The following is a 25,172-nucleotide window of genomic DNA, read 5'->3' on the forward strand; positions in this document are numbered from 1 at the left end:
CTCTGAAGGTCTGCAGTTTTTTTACACCAATTACAGCATCCTTAGCTCAGATAATTTGGCTATAAAACAAACTTCCCAGGCAAGTCTATATTCTATGTATCTTCAGGAAAAGTCGCAGTGCTCCTTTTTAGCAAATCTCATACAATTCTTATTTTGCCTTCTACACGTTGGAAAAAATGAATCCGTGTAATCCATTATATGAGTAGTAATGAATACCACAGACTATCATGAAGTTTACTAGAAACATAAACACAGGTGTCTTATAGCTGTATAAAATAGTGTTCACTGGGTTCACCTTTATTTCTTGTTGTTTTCAGAAGAAGATAACACAGTTTTGTGTAGGAGTTGTTGATGTGTGTAGTGGTAAATCTTATCTCTGAACACAAGTGGCACCTCACTTCTGTGTTTGGATATAAAATTACCCCTGAAAGCTGTTGATGCTGAACAGCTGGGGTAATCCCGGCCAGCTGTGCAAGTTCACAATAAGAGATTGTATCAAAAGTGGAAAGTTGAGTAATTTAAAAGCAGCTGTTATAGTTTCCTGCGATTTACCTAAAGCTACAAACTTGTTTAATTGGGTTTGTTTGTTTGTTTTTTGAGGGATTTTTAGGCAGAAACTTTCACTAATAATGTACAAACTGATCTAACTACGTAGGTATAAATTAGCTGTATCTTTTCAATTGTGGTTTGATGTGCACCAAGTTAATTTCCTGTGTATATAAAGCTGGGTTCATCTTGGCCTCTATATTTGGAGCAGGCCCAACTACAACCTCAACTTCATTATGTTACTTCAGAGAGATCTGTCTTGATCTTTGGCTGGTCTAGTTGGTTGCACACAGAATGGCAAGAGGTAAGTGGTGCTGCTGCTGTACCTAAAACTGGAGCGTTGATTTAATGAGGAAATCTGTGAAATCTTAAAGGGACTCAGAACTTCAGACTACAAACTGTAAATTAATTTTTCTAAAATACAGGTACTGTAGAAACTAGTTCCTTGGAGATACGATTGAACTTGAATAGTATCAAAACTAGGACAGTGAAACCACAATTAGCCTTAGATTAACCTTCATCTGTTCATCCTTTCTGTTGGGTTTTTCTTCTTTCTTACCGGTGGTTGTAGTTCATATGCTTTGAAACGGAGACTGGGGTGTGCTTTCTGCTCTGTCATCCACCTCAGCTTTTGTAAGATGGCATTTCCTTGCAAGATGTTGAGAAACTGTGACAGTTTTGGACCTTTCAGAGGAAAATACCTGTTCCTTCCAGTCTTGCAGCATGATAGAAAACTCATAGTTTCTCATTTTAGCACAATCCTGCACAAAGATCAGCTGTCATTGTTTGTTATGTGAGGAAAGAGAAATATTCTTGTGATTCCTTGTATTGTACTTTATATGTTGTATCATCTTGGTATGGATAGAACATAAAGAACTCTGTAATCTGGAGCAAGATTTAAGAGAGAAAGTGCTGTCCCTGAAACCCTCCCCCAAACAAAGGCTGGAAGGGAGAAAGGAGGAAAAGGGTTGATTTCCTAATTCTGTAGCTGAAATCTCACATTAACAGAGAATCTGGGTTGGAAGTCCTGTTAGACCTACCTGCTGGCTGGCTCCTTTCTCCCCCTGGAGGCTGGGGCACCCAAAAGCTTTTCTCTGCACTCTGGAACAGCCTGGATGCAGCAGGAAGGAGGAAGGCTTTACAACAGTCCCTTCTCCCATGGCCTGCAGCATCGAGCCCTTCACAGGCTCTTGAATCTTAATGGTGACATGAGCCCTCCAAGTTAGATTGTTCCACATTACGCTGTTTTATAGCCTTTTTTTTTAATTATGTTACTGTAGATGGCATAGTATCACTTGGAAAATTCCTTACAGGAGTCTCAGTCATCATAATAGCTTTTAATCACAGAACCCCAATGACTGAGTCTACCACTAATACTAAACTTGAACTGTGACATCGGAGATAATGATTCTTTCGCTGGAGCACTGTGTGCAGTTCTGGGTGCCACAGTATAAAAAAGATATAAAGCTACTGGAGAGTGTCCAGAAGAGGACCATGACATTGGTGAAGGGTTTGGAGGGGAAGCCATATGACGAGCAGCTAAAGTCACTTGGTCTGTTCAGCTTGGAGGAAATTGAGGGGAGACCTCATGGCAGCTACAGCTTCCTCACAAGGGGAGGAGGAGGGGCAAGCGCTGATCTCTCTGGTGACGAACAATAGAACCTGAGGGAATGTCAGGAGGATGTGCCAGGGGAGGTTTAGGTTGGACATGAGGAAAAGGTTCTTCACCCAGAGGGTGGTGGAGCACTGGAACAGGCTCCCCAGGGAGGTGTCACAGCCCCAAGCCTGACAGTGTTCAAAAAGCAATTGGACAACACCCTCAGACACACGGTATGAATTTTGGGGTTGTCGCATGCAGGGACAGGAGTTGGACTTGATGCTCCTTGTGGGTCCCTTCCAACTCAGGACATCTGTGAGTCAATAATTTTAGTTCTATCAGTTCACCCTAGGCTGAAAACGTGATGGCTGGTGAAGTCTCTTTTCATGATATAATTTTGCTAATTTGCAATCAGCAGCTGATGGTAGGGGGGGGGTTATGCTTTAGATTTACAATTTAGACTCCATTGTAAGTGGAAGAGCAGAAGTCTTCTCCAGTTAGATGTTGCTAACACTCGCTTTTTAAGTGACAAAAGTGTAATCTTTATGGATCTATTCTGGGCTTGTCTGAACTTCCCAGAGGTAGCCTACGCATCACCTCGGTGTTACTTTGGGTCTGTCTCTATCGGCCTAATTCAAGGATTCTGGATTCTGCCTACAAGAGAGCACTGCACTTGCTAACTGCCATCTAAATGTTAGTGAAACTATTAATATCTTCAGTGTGATAATTAGTCAACTTCAACAACTGCACCTCTTACAGAAATGCAGTTGGTGCCAGTGGAGTTTATTTCCGTCTGGCTGTGCGTTCAGTCTGAACAGTTGGCTCCTTGTTCTGAACCTTAGAACAAGCAACTTGAGAAAATCAAAGAAAGTGAAGATTGCTCTCTTCAAATGTTGTGCCTATGGAAGGAATAAATAGTGTCCTCAGAAGGAACTGTTAAGTTAAAAAATGACAACTACTACATTGATAATTTGTACCTTAATACTGAGGTTGGAGTTCCTCTTCTTTTCAGAGCAAGATGCAGGTTTGCATACACACATGGCTGCATAAAGGAATCAAATTATCATCAGTATGATCTACTGCTGGATATACTCACAGATTTTGTCTTAAATACTTGGTTCTTTTTTCTGCTTCTGACTGGAAGGGATGCAGTGTCCTTGACAAATAACTTGTCTTCATCTTTTTTTTTGTTGCCTGAAATTTACCTCATCTAACTTGCAACTAATACATGCCAGGATGTAACTTGTTTTCCTTGAAGTGGCTCCCTATGCCATCCGGAGTATTAAACATGCTAAATTAAGTAGAATGTACAGATTAAATTGGGAAAGTGAGAGGGGCTGTTATCTAGTTACAAAAAAGCCAGGGATATAAATTTGTACTGACAGAACCATGACATTACATTTGACCACAGCCATGAAAAGCTATCACTTCTTTCATATAGACATCAATTGGTTTTGATCAAGTTCTTTAATATGATAGTTTTTACTTCCGTAACCAGTCAGCTGTATCAAGTTGTCATTGTATAATTTCTCTAGATATTACAAGTCCACAAACACCCATTTCTTCATTAGGAGCTGCATGAGGCAGCTTTGATGTACAGGACTCAGCTACCGTTGCCTGTGTATTTCAAGATTTGCCATTTTCAGCTCTCCAGGGCTTTCACATACCCTAACTATTTGGGGAAAAGAATGACTTCGGTGTCTCAGCTCCCTAGGTCCTGTATGAAGACCAAGTAGTGCTGTACAGTGAAGGAACAGCACTGTCAGGCTAAGCAGAGACTGATTAGGAGAGAGCACAACCCTCCCCAATATGGCATCTGCTTCAGGCTTCAAAAGGTCTCCTTAGTTGCATCAATGCTACAATACTTTTTAGCAAATGCTAGAGAAGAAGCTTTTGGGGCTTCTACTGGCTTGGCTGCATGATCCTATTTCCCCTTCAGAGCTTGGGACACTGGTTTTGAGGTAGAGGCTTTTTCCTGAAAGGATAATGTGGGCTCAACAATGCCGAGCGGTTCAAAGTCATAAAAACATGCATCGACAAGAATGCACCTTCTGTAGACAGGCTTGTGTCTCCCCTTTATCTTCCCTAGTGCCTCCTGGATAACCTTCTTAGTGGGTCATCTGAAGCTCTGCTGGTTAAAGTGCAGGCCTGTGACTTTGGCTGCAAAGAATCTTTCAAGCTGAGGTAGAAGTTTCATGTAACCGAGGAACTAATTAGCAGCTTTCCCCTGCAGAACACCCAGGTGCTCATCACCTCATTCCTCTCACGTGAGCTCTCATGCTCATCACGTTTATATGACAATACAATTCAACTAATTAATTTTAGTGACTTTTTTTAACACAAGGTAAATTTTCTGCCATTCTTATTATTTGAATCAAATCACTGTGTATTCTGTCTTTGGCTGGAGCAGACTATTAATTCAACTCAAGCCAAATCAAACTGCAGTGCTGGGTTGCTGTGTTACTACCTACCTGCCCATGATGCAGTAATAACCTCTGCAGGAATGCTACTTTTATTCTGCAACTGAATTAGAAAACCAAAGTGAGCAGTATACACTCAGGGATGATTATGCTGCTGCAGGTGTATTTTTTTGTGGGTAGAGGCTCCTTGCTGCTCTCCAGAAAGCCAGTGTTGCCCTTGGCTTTGGTCAGCTGGGTTTAGAGGGCACTAGCTGCCAAGCTGTTCTAGGCATAGCGAGGAACAGGACCCAAATACACCAGAGCATCACTGCCAATAAGAGGCTGCACATACTTTTTATAGGCAAATCTATGACATTTGCTTATTTTTAACTGCCTTTGATACACCACAAACGTCATTGCTACTTTCATTTTAAGGATTCCATACTTTTTAAAGAAGTGTAAAAGGAATATAAACATTACTTCTATGCAACCGACCTAACTGAAGCCTCAAGTAGACTTTAAGAGAGGAGGCTGCTAGAACACTGCAGTTATGCATCAATGTTGATATCAAAACAGGCTGTTTGCCTTCTCTCCGTGCTAGAAAACTCCAACACAAATCTCAGGAAGAGCCATCTGTATTGTGTTTATAGTGCAGCTGAAGGAAGCAAAGTGGTGACAAGATATCCCTCCTGCCATCTTTTAATAGATTCACTGTCCCTTCCCACCCTGCTGCACACCTGCTTTGTGAACCAGAGAGCAGCTCATAGGCTTCAGGTGAACAACTGAAATACAGAAACACCAAACTAAGGCACACATTACAGGAAATGACATATCTAGGCACTCAGGTTTGTTAGCTCCAGCACATGGATTAGCTGAGTCAGTCAGACCAGAAGGTCCTTGTAAGACTTGTGTCCCATCTGTGTTGGTGGCCAGGTGCTACCTGTAGAGTTGAGCCAAGAGGAGCCACATCAGCCAAGCAGCAGGTGTCCATGGTTACACAGAAGCTGGCCAAGGCAGAGATGCTTTAGTGTTCATGAACATATCACACAAGTACTAAGAAAAAAGCCGCTGTCTTTCATGTGGTCTAGCAAAGACTTCCCAAGGCCACTTTGACAGTCAGCTGTGAAACATACAACACTTATATACCTTCATGGTTGCAATCCAAAATCCTTTAGGATAACCTGGTATAAGGGCAAGTTTGGTTCTTTAGTAAGCAATTACACATCAAAGGACATTTTGCTTCCAACAGGTAAAGGGACCTCTTCATAAATTATTTTGAGATAAGGGTACTTCATAGGTAAAAACCAGTATTCCAAGTTGTAGAAGAGGTAAAACTGGCCATTCAAGATGACACGATCAATTATTTTTAAAAGATCCACAAAAAACTCTCCAACTGTCCGGTGAGGTTTGAATGGATAGTAGAAGTCTCTTATAGCTCCTGCCAATGTCTTGTTTCCTAGCGATCCAAAAATAGATGTTTCATTTCCCAAATAAACAGGTTCTCCACTGAATAAAATTATGCTGGTATAGTTTGTTTGTATCTTCCTAAATACAGCTCCTAAGTCAGCCAGCTTCTGGTATGTTCTCTGTATAAATTTAGAGCATTCATAAGAGTCAAACCATACTGTTGACTGGTTGTCAGGACTTGCTTGAACTTTCCAGGTCTCATAGTAAATCCCAGTCTCATTGTCATATTTCACCCATTTTGCCATTTCATTAAACATGGTTCCTGTAAGAGATAAAAACATGTATTACAGAGACAAGGTAATAAACATGACTCAAAATATTTTCCATCTATTTCGAGGTTCGCCCCCCTCCCCTGCAAAAGTTTACCTAGAACTCACCTAGCCATACAAAGACACAAGGCTCACATTGGAGGGAGAAGTGATACCCCACTAAATAAACTACGTTTACATCTAAGTTATTTAAATTCTATTTCCCTTTTCTGCCCTATTTCCTGCTACTGTGCCAGAACATTCAAACATCAGAGAACCATGACACTTCTCATTTTGTTTCATTCACACAGACAAACAGGGCAGGTAGTACAGTCTACAAGAGATGTTGATAATGTGCTCACCAGTGCAAAAGGTGTTTCTGCAATTCCTCCAGTTTTAACTAAATTCAGCAATTCAGGGCAGAAGTTTTCATATCTTTCCATGACAGAAGATTGTGTAACCTTAGACTGAGACACCTTAGCAGCTCCTCAGCCAGCAAAGTTGAACTAAGCCAAATGATATGAGTTGGATGTGAAAACCAGGAAACTTAAAACACCTTGTGGAATATTTTTTTGGTTAGAATATGTTTGGAGTGGTTTGGTGATTTCACAACTGGAATGAGGAAGACACCTCTAACTCAGCTCAGACCTCGAGTAGCTCCTTACATGTGATGCATCTGCCTCCCCAAAACTGAGCTGAAGCACAGCACTGCACCTCAACCTTTCCCTCCATCTCAGGGCACAGAGTACAACCATCTATGACTCAGATCCCTCCAGCACCTCACATTCACAGCACGGCCAAATTTTGCAGATTCTTTTTGTGCGCTAAATCAGACGCAGTCAGATGACAGCTTGCAATCATGACAGCGTTCCAAGCCATGACCTCTCTTCAGCTGCAAGCGTGACTGCTGGGGGTACAGTAACTGTGCTTGGTAGCTGCTGAAAGACAGGCAGGACTGTTACAAAGTCGAGAAACTGAGGTGAAAGCCATTGCACAGAACTGTGTCACCAACACCGCCCTGCACACAACAACCAGCCTCTCACATCACGTCTGAATTCACTGCAATGTTGTGTTCCTGCAGGCCAATGCAGAGCACTGTGTGCCACACACACCTCCCTCCAAAACAAGATGCAAAGGTCGGATTACTGGGTCCACTCTTCATCAGAGAGTAAATACATCTCACGCTTACCCTAAGGTACGACATGCGTGCAAAGCTACTACCTTGGAGTAACCAGAGCTCTGCACCTTCACTTTCTAGGCTACCCCATTGTAACTGCTCTTTGCTCCACACTTAAGAGCTTTTGGGCTTCACAGTACACATAAAAAAATTCTGTTTAGTGAAAGTGTTGGATACTTTCTTTTTTAATTGCCCATTACTTTAATCAAACAGCAAGTCATTTAATCTGTATCAAGAACTCTACTTACTATACACTGTAGATGGGCTTGAAGCTCCTTTCTATCATCTCTAATTCCTACCAGATTAGCTTTCTAGTGTGTATTCTGCAAGGCCTGTTATTGAAAAGGATTCACCTCTCCTAGCAAGACCAAGATGGACTTAGTATGAAGTTCTGGCCTTAGCCTCTTAATTTAAACAAAGATATAACAGGTTAATGCATGGCTTCATTATAATCTGTTGGAAGATGCCTATACAGTGAAAAATCAGATTCCTGCCCTATTTCCACAAAATAAACATACCCCTAAGTAACATTAACCTGGCTGATGGGCTTTAAAAGAAAATTAGAATGCTTCAGTGTCGTCTCTGACACTGCTGACAAACAGGATCTCACAAAAAGGGTCCAGCTGTTGAAGCCCTCTCCCAAGAGATGGGATGCTTTTGCCTGCTCTCTGAAGGAAGCAAATTTGGCTTGTGGTGCTGCTGTCTATCTGTGCTTGCATCCACTCATCCCCTTCCACAGTAGCTCTCAGATTCCTAGTCAAATTCAGACAATTCAAAACTCTCAGAGACGCTACCTTCCTAAAAGTTTTGTGGAAACATGAAGCGACAGGGACAAGGAGGACCGTAACATCACCACCACAAGACACCAGCATAGCCATACCCTTCTGAGACATCACATAACCCACATGGGCAGGAAGCATTACAAGTTTCACAGCTGTATGAAAATATTTAACTTGGTATTCATACGAAAGAATCCAACTATACTGGGCATCAAGGACTTTGGTCATGAGCTACAAACTCACAGGAAAGCAGCTCCGCTTATTTCACCACTTAAAGAACAGTCTAGTATTTCCTAGCACTGCTGGATCTAGAGACTGAGTCCAGCAAAGCTGCTAAAGGTAGAAGTGGGCAAACATAAAGCACCACACTGGCTGTAATCTGACTCTTCACTGGGCCCTGTACACTGTGCTAATTTAGGAGAATAAGTGGTTTTGTTCACGAAAAATGCAACTCTCCAGGTCCTCAGGGGACTTTGCTTGTAAGTCATTCACTATATGACTACAGTAACCACCCAGATTTATTTAAATGACATTTTTATTCGAGAATTTGGGGATTCATTGTATACTAGAAAGCTATTTTGGTCGCCAATGACATATTCAGAGGTGTAAATTCTGGTTTTGTTCTACGACATATGACAGAGGCCTATTATTGGGGACATTTGCACAGTTTTTATGACCCATAATGGGACAGATGGAAACTGAGGGGTTTTTTTTGTTTGTTTGTTTGAGACTATTTCTAAATATCCCCTATTTGTTTGCTCAGTAAGGTACACATTTTCACCAGTTTTTCTATCTCAGCAGTCAGTCATCTGCCACCTCATAATAGAAGGCTTTGTTTTGGTGAAGCTATGTGAAAAGAGTCCATAATGGTTCTATATCAGCTGTTTTGCTATTTTTACACTCAAGAGACTCAAGTGTTTTTTTACAGCAACACCAAATTATTCTCATAGAACAACTCTTCAATGTGAGTTGTTCAAAAGGCAGCAACCTCATACCACTTTCTGTATTAAAGTGCAGAGACAGTATTTCAGTTTGAAATTAGCATCAGTGACTATATTGTAGATGATAACCTACAAAACATAAATTAAAATATGCTGCTTTACACGAAGACAAGGCTGACTAAATATTTTACTATATTAGCACCATCCAAAGCATCTGAAATCTACCTGATATTGTGGTCACGAGAACTAAAGTTCCATTTTCCTTCCAGTGTGCATCATCTATTCCTTCATAAAAGCAGGCAGCTCCCTGGTTACACCAGAATGGTGCGTCCATGCCAGGCCGGAGATGTGGAAATGTGCAGTTCCCAAGCTGGAAGAGCTCATACCACTCCATCGTGTAGTTTTTGCCTGTTAGAGAGCTCTTGAAACCCACAGCATCGTGCATAATTTTCTGGAAAAGCAAACAAAAAAAAAAGCCCCAAAAGCCAAAATTTTAACATAAAACCAACTCCAGCTTGACCGGTACAGAAGCTAAGATGCTTGGGAGCTGTAGTGTAACAAGGTGAGAAGTGGGGAAAGGGTTCCTGTAACATCTTGGATTCAGTAGCATCAATGCACAACATACATGGTTATATCATGTATATACTTTTACCACAGAGACACACTGTCTCAGTGCTTGTCTATCCATCCATTGTAAATTTGTTATTTGGAGGCAGATGCTCAGTGGGAGCTCATCATCAAAACTCAAGCTTACTTTTGAATCCTCAACCTCACAAGGGTACGAAAGAAATAAAGAACAGAACAGAGCTACCAAAAACAGATGTTACAAATGAAAGTCACAAAAGGAATGAGATGAACATTTATTTTAAAACCTGTAAATACATAAATTTAAGTTTAGTTTAACATCTAATATAATGATATTTGAAGCTATTTCTATTTATGACTCTGTGTGCTTGGTTTTGATGTTGCTATTTCATGTTCACTAGTATTTATTTGTTAGGGATCATGCTTCAAAGCTGAATTAAGGTACTTCTAAAGCTAAAAATGTCATCAAAGCTGTGATTTTTTTCATATTTGCATGACTCCATGAATTCAGACTTTAATTAAATACTGATCACAACACCCAAGACAGAACCATAAAAGCAACCAGTCATTCTGACAAGCTATTAATATTATAGCTGTCCACCAAGCAAGCACTTCATCTGACATAAGGGGACAGATAAATGTATTCTCCTGATCCAGTGCTAGCACACGAAAAAAGACACCTAAAATGTAATAGTGTGTATGTATACAAAACATTCTCAATATGCAGCTCTGTGGTGGAACACATGCAAACCCAGTGACAGCGTCAGTCACGCTCTTTTCTTTAGCTGAGCTGAACTCTGTTTGAAACTCACTGCTCTTTGGGTATCTTTCCTATAGATAGCCTAGCCTGTGTGCTCCAATACTCTTCCATACAAGCGTATCCCAACCTTACAGCTCCCACTATTGACACTTGCAGTTGAATTCAGCTGGATTTGCCACTCTAACTTTGTTAAACAAAAACACCACCTTACCAGATGTCCTAATAGGTCCCCATATTTGAACTCCCATACTGGAGTCTGTAATCGATATACTTCAATGACATCCTCCTCTTTCATAACTGGAATGGCAGAGCCAGTGGGACAGAAGGTGTAACGAGCTTGGCAGTACGGATCAGGTTTTGGACGGTAATCAAAGCGCCTGTGTTGAGAAAGAAAAGCACACAGAATGATAAGCACAGCTTCACAGCTGAAGTAACTGCGTCATGGCTTCCCAAGGGCCTGACTGGGGAAGCTCAAGCACGCAGCTACTCCCAAAGACAGATTCTGCGATCCAGACGCTGCAACACTTGGAGCACACAAGTTCATAAGGCTGCTGAGGTGCATGCCTGCAGAAACAGGACTTAAGACTTGCAAATGCAAATCACGTTGTACATAGTGCTGGCAGCTAAGAAGTGGACATGATACAGATTACAAAGGGTGACTTATACTCAAAAAGTCAGAGACACGTAGAGGATGGTTTGAGATCTGCCTCAAAAACATTCTCCTAACAGTTTGTCTACGCAGGGACTGACCAGTTTGCTTTGGGAAACTACCTTATAGTAAGAGGTCACCAGATGGAGCTATTTTTACTGCACAATTTTGCCAATATCAGAAAGACATATTCTGTTCCTCTATGTTAATTTAGATAAAAAGGCCTGAGAAGCTACCATCACTGCTTCCATTCAGCATTCCTATTAAACCTCAAGAACTAAAGACTGAATCTGGTTACATATCACACTATATACAAACACCAAAAAAACCCACTTTCTGATGAGTCTTCCTTTCCCAATTGCCTTCAAATTCACTTGCTGTATTTCACTTAAAACAAGGTTCCTATATTCCTATTACCAAGACAGATCAGAGCACAGAGCTTGCCCAGGTCACAGCCTGAGAATCTAGCACACTCAGTTGCCCAGGGCTACTGAACGGCACAAATACCCCAGCCATGAGATGACTCAAAGACATGAGACTTTCTGAGCCATAGCAAGGCCATTAGCCCTGCTGAGACACCACTGATTTTCCCTGTGGACTTCTTCTCCAAGCTTGATGGGTAATTCAGCATGTCTGCCTTCATTTTGTCCAGGAAAAGAAAAAAAGGAACACACAGCTAAAAAACAAAGACTTGTGCCAGCCACACATTTAAGTCCTGGTTTTAGATTGCACACCTCAAATTTTTAGTTTCCTTTCCCACTGTACTTGGCATCTGACAAGAAGGTAACAAGCAAGCATGTTAAAAAACATTAAAACACCACAGTTCTGAGTGTCTCACACTGACAGGCTTGTACTACTTTGACCATCTTGAGACCCAGCCTTTCAACTCCTGAACTTGCTGGAGAACCCCAATGCCTTGTGACTGCAAGATCAGCTCCTTCAGGCATCACCTGATACAAACTGAACTGCTAGAAATTACACAACAGGCTTGCAAAACTTCAGGCGTGCATTAGACAGCAGTTCAAACTACAACGCCTCACTTTACAAACAGCAAGGCCACACAAAATACACACAGAAGCATAACACTTCTCCTGAAGAGCCTTATTTCCTCAGCATAGCCATAGCCGGAGCCACTTACTTCAATAAAATGAAATAACGTGCATTGTTCTGCTTTCCCCAGCAGCACCCCAGGCCTCCTCCTGGAGCCTGTATCTCACTTCACAGCTCCGGAGCAGCGAACTGGACTTTATATAATGTTGTTTACCGTGAACATGAAGTAAAGTCAAATTTAAAAAATAAAATAAACGGTAGCCTGACTTCCTCATCGCAGCTTGTGGCTAAAACAGGACTTACAGGTGCATTTTTAAAGCAGGGGCAGACAGCCCGGGGGCGGCGGTCTCGCTGCTGACAGACCGAGCGCAGCTCGGAGCCAGGGACGGGACACCCGTTCCCTTACACCTGTGAGCTAAACAGACGAAAAATACCCCCGTGATTGAAAAGGGGAAACTATTCACGACCTTTGTAGCAAAAAAATTACATAAACAAAGCAAACGGAAAGCTGCCGGGCCGAGGAGGCGGGCGGTCGGGCGCAGGCAGCGGCGAGGCCGTGCTTGTCCCCCCGCCCCGGCCGCCGGGCCCCGTCCCCGCCTCACTCACCTGTAGGGCACCGGCCACCGCCGGGAGCGGAGCCTCTCCGAGAAACACGGCGCCCAAGCCGCCGCCAGCAGCAGCAGCAGCAGCAGGCGGCAGTGGCGGGCGGCACCCATGGCGGCGCGGCCTGCAGGGCTGCGGGCCGGTCCCCGGTGGTGCCGGCAGGCGGGAGAGCGGCAGGGCGTAGGGAGATTGGGCGGGAAGGAGCCGCCCCCGCGCCCGCCCACCCGGCCCGGGGCGGCTGCTGGTGCCCGCGGAGGGCCCGGGCTGCAGGGCGGGGGACGGGAGGGTGACACCGCGCTACGGGACCCAGTGCAGGTTTTTTTCCTTCGCTGGAGGAAAACCAGCCGTGTGTTGAACCACCCCTTGAAAACGTCTCTTAGAATCATAGAATAGTTTGGCCTGGAAGGGGCCTTCAAAGGTCATGTAGTCCAACTCACTGCAATGAGCAGGGACATCTTGAACTAGATCAGGTTGCTCAGAGCCCCGTCCAGCCTGGCCTGGAATGTCTCCAGGGATGAGGCATCTACCACCTCTCTGGGCAACCCGGGCCAGTGTTTCACCACCCTCAGTGTAAAAAATTTCTTCCTCATGTCTAGCCTGAATCTCCCCTCTCTGAATTTAAAACAATTACCCCTTGTCCTGTCGCAACAGGCCCTGTTAAAAGTCTCTCCCCATCTTTCTTACAGGCCCTTTTAGGTACTGAAAGGCCACAATAATGTCTCCCCAGAGCCTTCTCCAGGCTGAGCAACCCCAAGTTTCTCAGTCTGTCCTCCTAGGAGAGCTGTTCCAGCCCTCTGACCATCTTGGTGGCCTCCTCTGGACCCTCTCCAACAGGTCCATGTCTTTTCTGTACTGAGGGCTCCAGAGCTGGATGCAGGACTCCTGGTGGGGTCTCACCAGAGCAGAGGGGCAGAATCACCTCCCTTGACCTGCTGGTCACACTCCTTTTGATGCAGCCCAGGATACAATTGGCCTTCTGGGCTGAATCTGATTGAACTACAATTTCAGTTTTCTGGAGATCCAGACAACTATGCATTCTTGTCATTTAGCTAATGTGCTTTTTAACAGCCTAGTATGTTGTTTCAAGCATTGCTTTGAAGCTGATTTAAAACACACATCAAATGCCCATCCTTAAAACCAGAATCCACCAAGAAGGATGACCTCTGGGCCTGGACCCAGCACGATGGGATGAGGCCTCAACAAACTGCTGCAATAAACCGCACAGGCCTGAGCCTCTTCTGGCTGCCCAAAAGTCTTGTCTGAAGCCTTTCAGGGCTTCAGGCTGAGTTTGTATACTCATCACCCATTTCAGAACACTTATTCAGGTTGTAACTTACATTACAGTGATTATAGGAGTTTATTCTCGTTTTTACCACAATAGCAAGCACTATCTTTAAAATGAACTCTGGCTAAGAGAAACAGCAAGGACAGGTTTGCTGGCAGCAGCCCTGCAGTAAACACAGCTTCTTCCAGCTTGGTAGAGTTCAAAACCAGCTATGCTGGCATCAGAGTCCAGGAGGCTAAGTTTGGTAGTTGGCATTAGCAGTGAAAGCACTGGTGTGTGCTCTTCACTGGGTAAATAATAACTGTGCTGTGGACTTTTGACTATCAGGAGCCAGAGAAATATCCCTGCTTATTGCATATGAGCCCCTAAAGAACAACCAGTTCTCCAGTCAGCACCACGCTAGACTATATTAGAACAAAATTGGAGGTGGAAAACCCTGTGTCTTACATAAAAATGCAGGATAGGCTGCTGAATATCAATTTCAGTAATGCTGGAGGTACTAAAAGTGTTCCAAAACTGTAAGATGATGCAGCAATTAAAATCTTAAATTTCAGCAACATTTCTGTATCTCACTTCATCGCTACCTGATTCTATAACACCTATCTTTAAAATCCATGCCACTCAGCACTATACATTATTTTCATTCATGTATACATAATCTATACTTACCTATATTTCCATATATCATTTCAATCTCATGCATGTTATTTGTGTCTGCTTTAAAGTAAAGCTCTGATTTTGTTCTTTATAAAATAAAGTGTGCTATTACTCATAAGGGTAGTACAGAATGCCAGATCTTTCATCTGTTCAAAAAGATACATGTTTGTGTGCAATATAGTTGTAATTCCTAGTTTTAAAGAATTTGACATGTAACTCTGGAAATACTTTCTGAAATAAGGGAAGGATAATTTATCCCTTCTATGAAACTGGGATGCAGAGAAGTGAAATGACATAATGAAGGTGCCATAGCTACTCATTAGCCAAAGTAGAAATACTGTATGGACTGGTTCTTAGTCCTGGCTGAGCATATGTTTGCAGTTTGGACTAGTAAAACTATTCAGGCACTGCTGTGGTTGCTGAAGGTATCAGGTCAAATCACTAATATGGCATACTGTTTTGTTTTGTTTTTCATTTTAGTAGCATTTATGTATCTCACTTCATTGCATCCTGTGGGAAACTTTTGCAGCACAGTACCCTTTTTACTTCTCACACAATCAAAGTTTTCTGGTGCACTATATTTTAACATAGAAAATAAATGACTTATACATTTGTGAATAAACATGCTTGAGCTCAAAAAGCTCACATCAGCAATTTCTGACTCAGCAGCTGTCTCATTTATTATCCAGAAATATGTCGAACTGCCCTTTATAAACCCACTAGCAGGGTTGAGACTGGCTACAAAGATTAACTTCTGGAGTTGACAGGATTCCTAAATGTTTCTTATTTCCCGAAGCATTTTATTTTGCTTAGTGAAAACCAAACATTTTCCTGAAAAAAATGAAGAAGACTCTTAGTGATTTCCCATTATAGAACAGTGTCTTCTCCACCTCTGCCTTTGAGAGTGACAGGATGGAAGGCACAGAGAGAAAGGGGAAAACAAATCCTGCTGCTGCAGCCAAAAGTTGTGCTTTTGAACAGCTAGTTTGGTTCTTAACATCTGTATGAGTCATCACACTGTAACAGTCACAGCAAAGAGGCTGTTGAACCTGAAGTAACAGCTCCTGTCTCATGAAAATGGGGTTCTCTGGCTGGTGGTTACACCCTCAACTGCACATCTGCCAAAGAAAGTTACGATTATATATATGGATCACAGTAGACAAAACTACACAGATGGCAGTTTTACTGCTCACAGGTTTTTTTTATACTTACTCTGGCATATGTTAGCTGTTGAGTCAGCTGGATGCACACTAAGAAGAACACACAGTACCTGAAGTCACACTGAAGCCAGTCTGAAAGACAGGAGTTCATCAATGTGAGGTCCACCCTCCCCACCTTTGAGGGGTGTGAGAGAAGTCTTGAGAAAAGGAGCCGGAGACAGGACTCCTCTGCACCTCTACTCTGCTGCGTAGCCTGAGATACAAACTGAACTGTGCATTGGGGTGGGGGAAAGCCATGTATTTTTCTATGGGAAAAGAGAATGGCTGGGCTTTGTGCCTATGCAAGGTAAGGCTAAGGGTGTCCCCTCAGGTGGCCTCCTCAACACTGAGAGCCAAGATGAGGGCTGTGCTCAGGACAAGGATGCAGATGAAGTTCATCACGAGTTTTGAGCTGAGAGAGACTCTCTGGGATCTGCTGCAGGGTAGGGATAAGCGAACCGATGAGTCAGCTGGATACAGTCTGTGGAATACAAAGAGCCATCCAAGGCAAATTTAAGGTAATCTGAGAATCTGTTGTTAGGCAACTAAGGGCCTTCAGAAAACGATTTCCAGTAGAGAAAACATCTTTCTTAAATCCTGAGCAGTAGGAAAAGGGTTGGGGTCCAGGGCAGAAATGTAATTCAACAAGTTGAAGCCTGAAGGACACAGTAAGTCAAGGCCCAGGGCGCGTTCTCCCCTTCGCATTGTGTAGCTGGTTGCTCAAGGTCTGATAAGAACTGTGAAGAAAGTCAGAAACTGTTCCTGCCTGGGCTCTCCCAAACAGCTCTGCTGAGACAGCTCAGCAGGGGATCCCCACTGCTTTCCTGGGGATGCTGCCACATAGCAGAGCAGTGAATCCTCTTTCCCACTTCAAATACATGTTTATCTGAAGTTGGATAACTTTTGTCATTTCTGCTTAGCTCTGGGGTGCCAGGGAACAGCAGGAGTAGGGCTGCTTTGCACAGCAGGACAAGCCAGAAGCAGAGGTGACTGTGGTGCAGGCAAGGGCAGTGACCTCAATGACCACAGTGTAGTCCTGAAGTTTCTGAGTGAGAATAGGTATGGAATAGTGGCTGAATCCACCAGCAGCCCCAGACACAGCAAGGTAGAGTCAAGCCCATGGTCCAGCCAAGACACAGGACTACCTATGCATCCAATGTCCATCCAGGAGGCAGGACTGAAGATCAGGCTTCCTGTGGCAGAGGTTCACAGTCTGTGCAGGAAAACCAGCCTGTATGAGTGAGTGGCCAGAGGGTGTGTGGGTAGAGGCCCCAGCTGAGGCTGGCCAAGGTAATTAAGGGCTATTAGTGCACTCAGAGCCCTGACAGTAGTTTCTTCTCCCATCAAGGTGAGTCCTTACACCTTACAAAGATCTGTCTGCAGAGGTGTATTGCTTGTGAAGTGCTTTTGTTGTTATTTGTTGCTGTGGCCTCAAGACAGAGAATAGTCATCATGTGCTGTTTCATGGTGATGCAGAGCCAGGGCAGGGACATGCCATGAGCTGTGATGAAAACATGGATCTAAGACAGACACAGAGGGCCATCACAAAGTCGCAGAGCTGGGAAAGGGACATGGCATGAGCAAGTTAGAGCTAGACCATGCTACAGAGCCAGCTATAACATTAACCCTGACCCTAATATATAGGAAAGTTTGAGAACCCACTCATATCTCCAAACATGCATTGAACTTCATCCACACAGCATCTTCTTCCTACCTCTCAGGTGCGGGGAGGATTCCAGCTCTGGAAACTCTTGTTTCCCCTGTCCCCAAACCTAATCAAACTTTCTGCTCTCCTGCAGCTGAGCCCAGGGAGTCCCGTGCCAGAAAGCATGTTGAACTACCACTCCACTCCCACCAAACATATTTCATACTTCGCTGGGTTGAGATGGCTCCACTGGAACTTCCCTGGGGTCCTGCTAAGCCTGGAGAATAAGGTGAGTATTTGGTGCTCTACAGAGCTCTAATTCCACAAGTGTTTTGGGTTGAGAAGGATCTTCCTCCATATGGTTGTAGATTAGGTGGTCAGGCAATCAAGGACTTTCTGAGTTGGAGCTGCATTGCAGTCCTGCTCAATCTTGAGAGGTAGAGTATGGGCTGGGGTAGAATTATTGCTGTAGCCCTGCATTTATTTGGAGCAAAGCATTGCCCAGCAGGCATGAGCCTGCTGTTATGTAGGGAGTTTCCCTATCCTGGCTGTTTTCTGTTGAAGAATCTCCCTATACTTCATCCCCCACAGACTCCTCACCTTGCAGTATACAGCTGAATGCATTCTGCTGCAGTAAGAGACTTTACTTTCATATGCCATTTTTGCTCTTCCCAGCCTGTGCACTGTTGTGTCCCCTGCAGAATTCCTATACTCCAAATTTTTGGAAGACACTCATTTTTCTACAAGATCTACCCTTTCATCCTTTTATTCCAGTAAGAGCGTAGATTTTCCTTAGTAAGGCCAAGGTTTGTTTTATAAAAGAAGCAGCTGATGAAAAATGAAGGACTGAAGAGCTAAGGGACCTTGCTAAAATTAAGTAATCTGGTCTCCTGTGTGGCATTTGTGTGTTCTGTCCTAAGGAAAAGACTAGAGATGAACTTCTGCCTTGCCCTAAGGAAGCCCTTTGGTTCTTGAGGGTGATGCCTTAACAAATAAGCAGGGAGTAGGTGCTAGAAGGTAGGTTTGGATTTCCAAATAACCTCTTTTTTTCCTAGTAAAAAGCAGTCACTCCTGAGAGGCCAATACAAGGTTAAGGGAGCCAAGAGGATGTGTGGGTCTGAGGAGTTGAAACTTGGACCCAGCAGTACTGCTTGCCTCTACTCAAATTCCACTTTTTTTTTGTCTTTCAGAGCACTATATTCATTACACCATTATAGTCACAGAATCACAGAATATTAGGGATTGGAAGGGACCTCAAAAGATCATTTAGTCCAATCCCCCTGCCGGAGCAGGAACACCTAGATGAGGCTACACAGGAACGTGTCCAGGCCGGTTTTGAATGTCTCCGGTGAAGGAGACTCCACAACCTCCCTAGGCAGCCTGTCCCAGTGTTCTGGAACCCTCAGAGTAAAGAAGTTTCTTCTCACGTACACTGCTGAGCCTCTACAAGGTCCTACGGCCAGCAGAGCAACTTTAAGGCGAGTTGCAGAAACAGAGATATGTGACAACATTGCAGGGGCCACCGAGCAGCACCTTCTTTGCATTCCTGCTCTGCTGCAGTAAGCACGCCAGAAAAGAAATCAGGGCTAATATACGACCCGTTCCACTTCGCTTAAAGCTAAAGGAAATTAGGACTTTTTTTTTTTTTCTTTCTTTTTTTTTTTTTTTTTTTTCCGGCAGCTGCGGCCCAGGCCCCGCAGGAAGCTGCAAGATGGATGCCGAGCCGCAGCCCCTCGGCGCAGGCGCAGCGGGAGGAGGCGGGACGCGGCTTCGGCGGCCTGAGCAGCCTCTGCCCGGGCCTAAGGGGCGGCCGCCATGGGCAAGCGGGTAGCAGTGGTGCTCGCCGGATGCGGCGTCTTCGATGGCAGCGAGATTCACGAAGCCTCGGCGGCGCTGGTGCACCTGAGCCGCGGCGGCGCGGAGGTAGGGGGGCGGCGGGGAGAGGCGGGGCTCCGCGCCCCGGCACCCCCGCCGGGTGTGTGCGGAGCTGCCACTGACAGGCTCCGCGGGGTCGGGGGGGTAGATATGGTTTCCCCGTCTATTCGAGCGCCGCAGTGGCTCCTGGTGTTTGCGGGATAGGAGCGTCACGGTGGGCTTTCACAAAATCACAGAATGTTAGGCATTGGAAGGGACCTCAAAAGATCATCTAGTCCAATCCCCCTGCTGGAGCAGGAACACCCAGATGATGGTACACAGGAAGGCTTCCAGGCGGGTTTGAAATGTCTCCGGAGAAGGAGACTCCACAACCACCCTGGGCAGCCTGTTCCAGTGTTGTCACCCTCCCTGTGAAGAAGTTTCTTCTCATATTTAAGTGGAACCTCCTGTGTTCCAGTTTGAACCCATTGCCCCTTGTCCTATCATCGGTTGTCACTGAGAAGAGCCTGGCTCCATCCTTCTGACACTCACCCTTCACATATTTATAAACATTAATAAGGTCACCCCTCAGTCTCCTCCAAACTAAAGAGACCCAACTCCCTCAGCCTTTCCTCATACGGGAGGTGCTCCACTCCCTTAATCATCTTTGTTGCCCTACACTGGACTCTCTGCAGCAGTTCCCTGTCCTTCTTGAACTGAGGGGCCCAGAACTGGACACAATACTCCAGATGTGCTCTCCTCCAAAACTACATACTACAAAGCCTGTTCAGCCATAACCCCCCTCCCTGTCTTAGCCCTCCCTCCCTGTTTTCACCCCTTTCCCCAAAGACGTGCGTGCCTCCCTGACAGGAGCAGCGGTCACATGCTGAACCAGGGAGAGGCAAGAGGCCCTGCCCTGTTCTCCATTCCCCACAGCCCTCACTCAGGTTCACCTGCTTGTTTACTGCTGGCTGTTCCTGGGCTTTTTAGGGTAACTGGAGTTCCTCAGAGAAGCCTGGAGCGGGATGTGGTGGCTGCAGGTGGCAGGAGGTGGTCACCTTCTGTCTGCATGTAGCCATGCTTAGCTGTCTGGTGGTAACAACAGCACCACATGAACAAAAAAAAAAAAAGCACTCTGTATTTACTGCAAAATTGTCCTCTCTAAAATTAACCAAAGTGGCAAGCACTGAGAAGTCTGCAAGGCAAGCATCAGAACAGAGAAGCGAAAACAGCCCCTGCAGTAACACCTTTCACAGAGCCATGTGTTTTTCATGCAGCTTTTCCCATTTGTGCCTAACCAAAATATGTTCTCCTGTGTTCTCCTGTGCTACTCGAGTAACTTAATAGTACAAGTAACTTGTACTAGAAAGTAACTATTGCACTAGAAATGCTTATAAAGTTTATATCTTTATCTTTTAAACTTTTTTTTTTTAAAACATGTTTTAACACCCTGATCTGTAACTGTTAAGAGCGGCCTTTCTGCAGGCTCAGCCCTGTGTCCAGCCAGGCTGCTGGTATAAATTGTGGTGCTCTGTTTGTCCTTGAGGTTGTCTATGGAGGAGATATCTGCAGGCCCTGGCAAAATCAGCAAGCTTAACATTGGTGTAAGAATGTGCTCTTGTCAAAAAGCTGCAGGAATAGGGTGTGGAAAGTGCCTGAGTTTACCCATCCTAATATGTCATCTGTCACTTTAGATATTTAATGCAATAGATCCATCCTGTGGAATCCACTTCCCTTGGATAACAGACTTCAGGAACAAAGACTGTTTTCATTAAAAGATCTTTATTGTCACCAGTACGTGTAAGTTCTGTTTACATTCGAAACAATGCTTCATCTCTGTGTTCTAGGTGAAGATATTTGCCCCCAATATTGAGCAAAGGGATGTAGTTAATCACCTAAAAGGAAGTCCAGCAGAAGAGAAGAGAAATGTTCTAGTTGAAAGTGCCAGATTGGCAAGAGGAAACATTCAGGATTTGGCTGAACTGAAAGCTAGTGAATTCGATGCGGTCATTTTCCCTGGTAGGTGGTTTTCAAAAGAAAAACATTTGTGTGTCTTCGGTTGCAAATAACTGCTTTGCCTTCATTACTTTTTGTTTTTAAATCCATTTAGAGAATAAATGACACTCTAGAATTTGAGAGCTGTGTCTTTTTTTTCTCTTATTTTCTTTTGAGGATGAGAAAATGTTTTAGCAAGCTCTCATGAGCCGCCAAGCCATCTCAGTTCATTTATTAATTTATAGTTCAATAATTTAAAATGTCAGAGTGTTCTTTTGCTAAGTTATACATCGCACCGTTCCTTCCTTCTTTCTAAAGATTGTGAAAACTTTAGTGCCTACTTGTGGACAAGAACACTGGCCAGAGTAGAAAAGTTAAGGCCAGAACTTGACATTACAGGGCAATGCTTTAATTTTATGGCCTCTAAAATTATTGGCAGGCAAGCAGGTTGCTAAGTAGATTGTATTCCCTGTCAGATATGAGTACATTTTGTTTTAATTGTGTATCTGGTCTGCTGCTGATCAAGTTACACTAAACATGCGTATGGATAATTTTTTATTTATAGACCACAAAATTGCTTTTCAGATGGAGGTGATTGTAATCATTCTAGAGATGAGGAAACCAAGGCGTCACGAGGAAATTATGACTTGCTGACGATCACTTGCCAGAGTATTCATAGTACTGTTAAATATTACCTTCACGACTGCGCCTAGCAGTTAATTTTGAAGTTGTCCTCTGTTGTAAGGCCAGCAGAGGGAGCGTGTGTATAACGCAGAGAAACAGACTTCCAGCGCTAAAATGAGTGGCTGACTTCAGGACTGATCAGGGAGTAGAGACTAGCAAACATTTTCCACGTTAATTTCATGCTATTATAACCCAGGCTCAGTGGGGTTGCTGTAATAACTGTTAGAGGGAAATAAACCCTATTAAGTTTGAAAATTAAAATCTTGCCTCAGAGATTCCAGATAACACTCGAAAGTGAGCAAAGAGTGAAGGGAAAATATTAAAAATGCAAAGCTACTTGATGTTGTCCATTTAAATACTCGTGGAATTTTCTTTTTGTTTATTTTAGAAAAGTTAATGTCATGTGCATTCCACAAGGAATCAAATATAATGGATGGTTACACTTACTAGTAACCTTTTTTCTTTGATCATTCTGGTGGTTATTGATCCAGCAAATGAAGGTGCGATAAAACATAATCTGCTTGTACAATTAAATGAAGATTAAATGCAAGCAAAGGATTGTTAAAACTTATTTCTAGAAAGAAAAAATCAGCATTATTCTTAATAGGAAGTTATTTTATCACTCACAAGTGATATGTCTCAGAATATCATATGTTATCAATTCATTTTTATCTAATATCCATTTTGGTTTTGTTATGTTAACCTTGATCTTTTTTTAAGTCCAAAAAAGAATTCTAGGTGGGAAAAAAGCTCCCTTGTAATTGTTTAAGTATTGAACTAAAACTCGAGACTGAAGTTACTGTAGAGTCAAACCACTGTTTGCATTATTCTTATGGACTGCAGTTTCTACTTTTAACTATCATTGGTCTTTCTTCTAATCCCTCTCTTGCTTATCAAGGGGTGCATATGAGATGGTGCAGCTTTTCCAGTCACTAGCAAATGAATGTGAGGTTTTGTATTTATCCATTTGTTACGTATTGAAGCAAGATTAAGCTTTCTGGCCTGCATAACATACATGGTATAAAAAATCTGCAGTTAAACTTTTAACATTTTAAGCCCATCATGTTTCATGTGCTGAAAGCTTTCAGTATGATAACTTAACAGTCCTACACATGCCATGATTGTACTGTAAAAAAGGAGAACTTCTTTCTGGTATATTTAGTGGCTTTTAGCAGTGTCTAACATTTGAGCTTTTTTTCTTTCTTTTTTTTTTTTTTTTCTTTAGGTGGTTTTGGTGTAGCAAAGAACCTGTGTTCCTGGGCTGTAGATGGCAAGGACTGTACTGTCAATGAGCACGTGAACTCCACACTCCAAGCTTTCCACAGTGCTAAAAAGCCCATTGGTTTGTGCTGTATATCGCCAGTCCTGGCAGCTAAAGTCTTCCCTGGTTGTGAGGTTACAGTCGGCCAAGATAAAAATGTAGATGGAAGGTAAGAAGGAAATGGATGGAGATATTTTACGTGGGAATTAGGATTAAGAAATGGACAGTCTTCTGTGCTAAAGTCTGAGATCTCTGGCGCCAGTAACCCTTGGATAATTTAATTTCAAATTTTCACTTGCATAATAACAGTAGGCACAGAACAGACGGACTGAGTCTGTGAGGTCAGATGACTAGTGCACTGTAGCACTGGAAAAAATTATCCCTAAATTCAGAAATACGTTGGTCTGTGATCCACAATGTCAACGTGCACAGACACATTACAATTAATAGCATGAAAACTCTAGGAGGCCTTATCTCTTGCCTAAGCCATCAGTCTGTGAGCCACCGAAGGTATCAGAGGCTCCTGCACTGGCTTTACTGTGCAGTGTGGGTGCTAATGAGTCACTGGATGTCGCATCTGTCAGTCTTAAAAGTGACAAAACAAAATGACTTCTATAGAAGCGTAACTGCGCAAAAACGCAGGTGACTGAGGGTGTCGAGTTATTTTTTCACATTACATTTGTGGTAATAGAGTGATAGATTTTAGCTCATATTGAGATACAGAATTTGCTTAACCAGTGCCTTTGAACGCCATGATTCGTATTGCAAATGTGCGAATGAAGATTGGGCATCTGGCCAGCTGGCGTTCAAAAATTTGGTACCCTGTGGTAATTTGAGTGGCCATTTTAATAAAGTTTTTCTGGTGATAGTGGTTTGGTGCCAGTTTAGGGGAAGCGGATGAGAGCAGGGCCTGGTAGAAGTCAGTGCTGCTTTGACAACTGTCAACTCCTGATAAAACTTCTGAATGGAATTGTGTATCAGTAGCAGTAGTGAGCGATTGCCACTGTCCCTCCCTTATCCTCAGGAAAAACAAACAAACACACAAAAACCCACCAGAGACAAACAACCTGCAGAATCTCTGCGGAATGACCTTTCATGAAGGTCTAACATGTCTGCAAGTTCAGCTGGCATCTCTCATTCTTTTGAGAATCAGTTACGGCTGCACTTGGTATCATCCTGTAAACTTATTGAAATTTTGTAAAAAACAGAATTGTGCCTTCTGACATACTGTGGCTCTACATTTCAGATGTTTTCAAAAAATTGGATCACTTGCATCTGTAAGGGTGGGGAGAAACTGGCACTGGCAGTCCAACTCCCTTATCATCAACTAGAGACTCACTTAAATATTATTAAATATCTCATTCAAGTTTTGAAGGCAGAACTTCACGGTTGTTTCATCTCTTTATGTTAATTACAATATTTTTATTTACAGGTTTCCTGATGCTGAAACAGCATCTGCTATAGCAGAGCTTGGATGTAAGCACGTTTGCAAAAATGTAAATGAATCCCATGTGGATAAAGCCAATAAAATAGTTACTACCTGTGCTTTCATGTGCAAGGCACCTCTGCATGAAATCTTTGATGGAATTGGAACAATGGTACAAGAGGTCCTGAAACTTGCCTGACTGGAAGTGCAGACTTCTGCAGGGAAATCAATTCAGCTAAGCATGAGCAATTAGCTTCTTTTGATTGTATTAATAAAATACTGCAACTGTTAAACTTCACAGTTCTTGGTGTTTTTGCAAAGTGTATCTGGTCTGCAAAGTGGTTATTGCAAAGTGTATCCTATCT

At 43.3% G+C, this 25,172-nt stretch overlaps 2 protein-coding genes across 2 annotated transcripts; one reads left to right on the top strand and one right to left on the bottom strand.

Annotated features, from left to right (window-relative positions):
• Nucleotides 1-3,591: 3,591 nt before the first annotated feature.
• On the bottom strand, nucleotides 3,592-13,036 carry CLN5 (CLN5 intracellular trafficking protein). Its single transcript, XM_082050617.1, has 4 exons — nucleotides 12,805-13,036; nucleotides 10,711-10,876; nucleotides 9,380-9,605; nucleotides 3,592-6,271 (listed from the first exon to the last, which is right to left on the bottom strand). Exons 1-4 carry the CDS (start codon nucleotides 12,912-12,914, stop codon nucleotides 5,760-5,762), a joined length of 1,014 nt encoding a protein of 337 aa, XP_081906743.1. The 5' UTR covers nucleotides 12,915-13,036; the 3' UTR covers nucleotides 3,592-5,759.
• Nucleotides 13,037-19,347: 6,311 nt separating this feature from the next.
• Nucleotides 19,348-25,105, top strand: LOC309441140 (glutamine amidotransferase-like class 1 domain-containing protein 3, mitochondrial). The gene is made up of 4 exons (XM_082055609.1): nucleotides 19,348-19,510; nucleotides 21,289-21,460; nucleotides 23,346-23,550; nucleotides 24,814-25,105. Exons 1-4 carry the CDS (start codon nucleotides 19,403-19,405, stop codon nucleotides 25,004-25,006), a joined length of 678 nt encoding a protein of 225 aa, XP_081911735.1. The 5' UTR covers nucleotides 19,348-19,402; the 3' UTR covers nucleotides 25,007-25,105.
• Nucleotides 25,106-25,172: the final 67 nt, after the last annotated feature.

The sequence above is a fragment of the Streptopelia decaocto genome (assembly GCF_964273445.1).
Source record: "Streptopelia decaocto genome assembly, chromosome: 1".
Lineage (NCBI taxonomy): Eukaryota > Metazoa > Chordata > Aves > Columbiformes > Columbidae > Streptopelia > Streptopelia decaocto.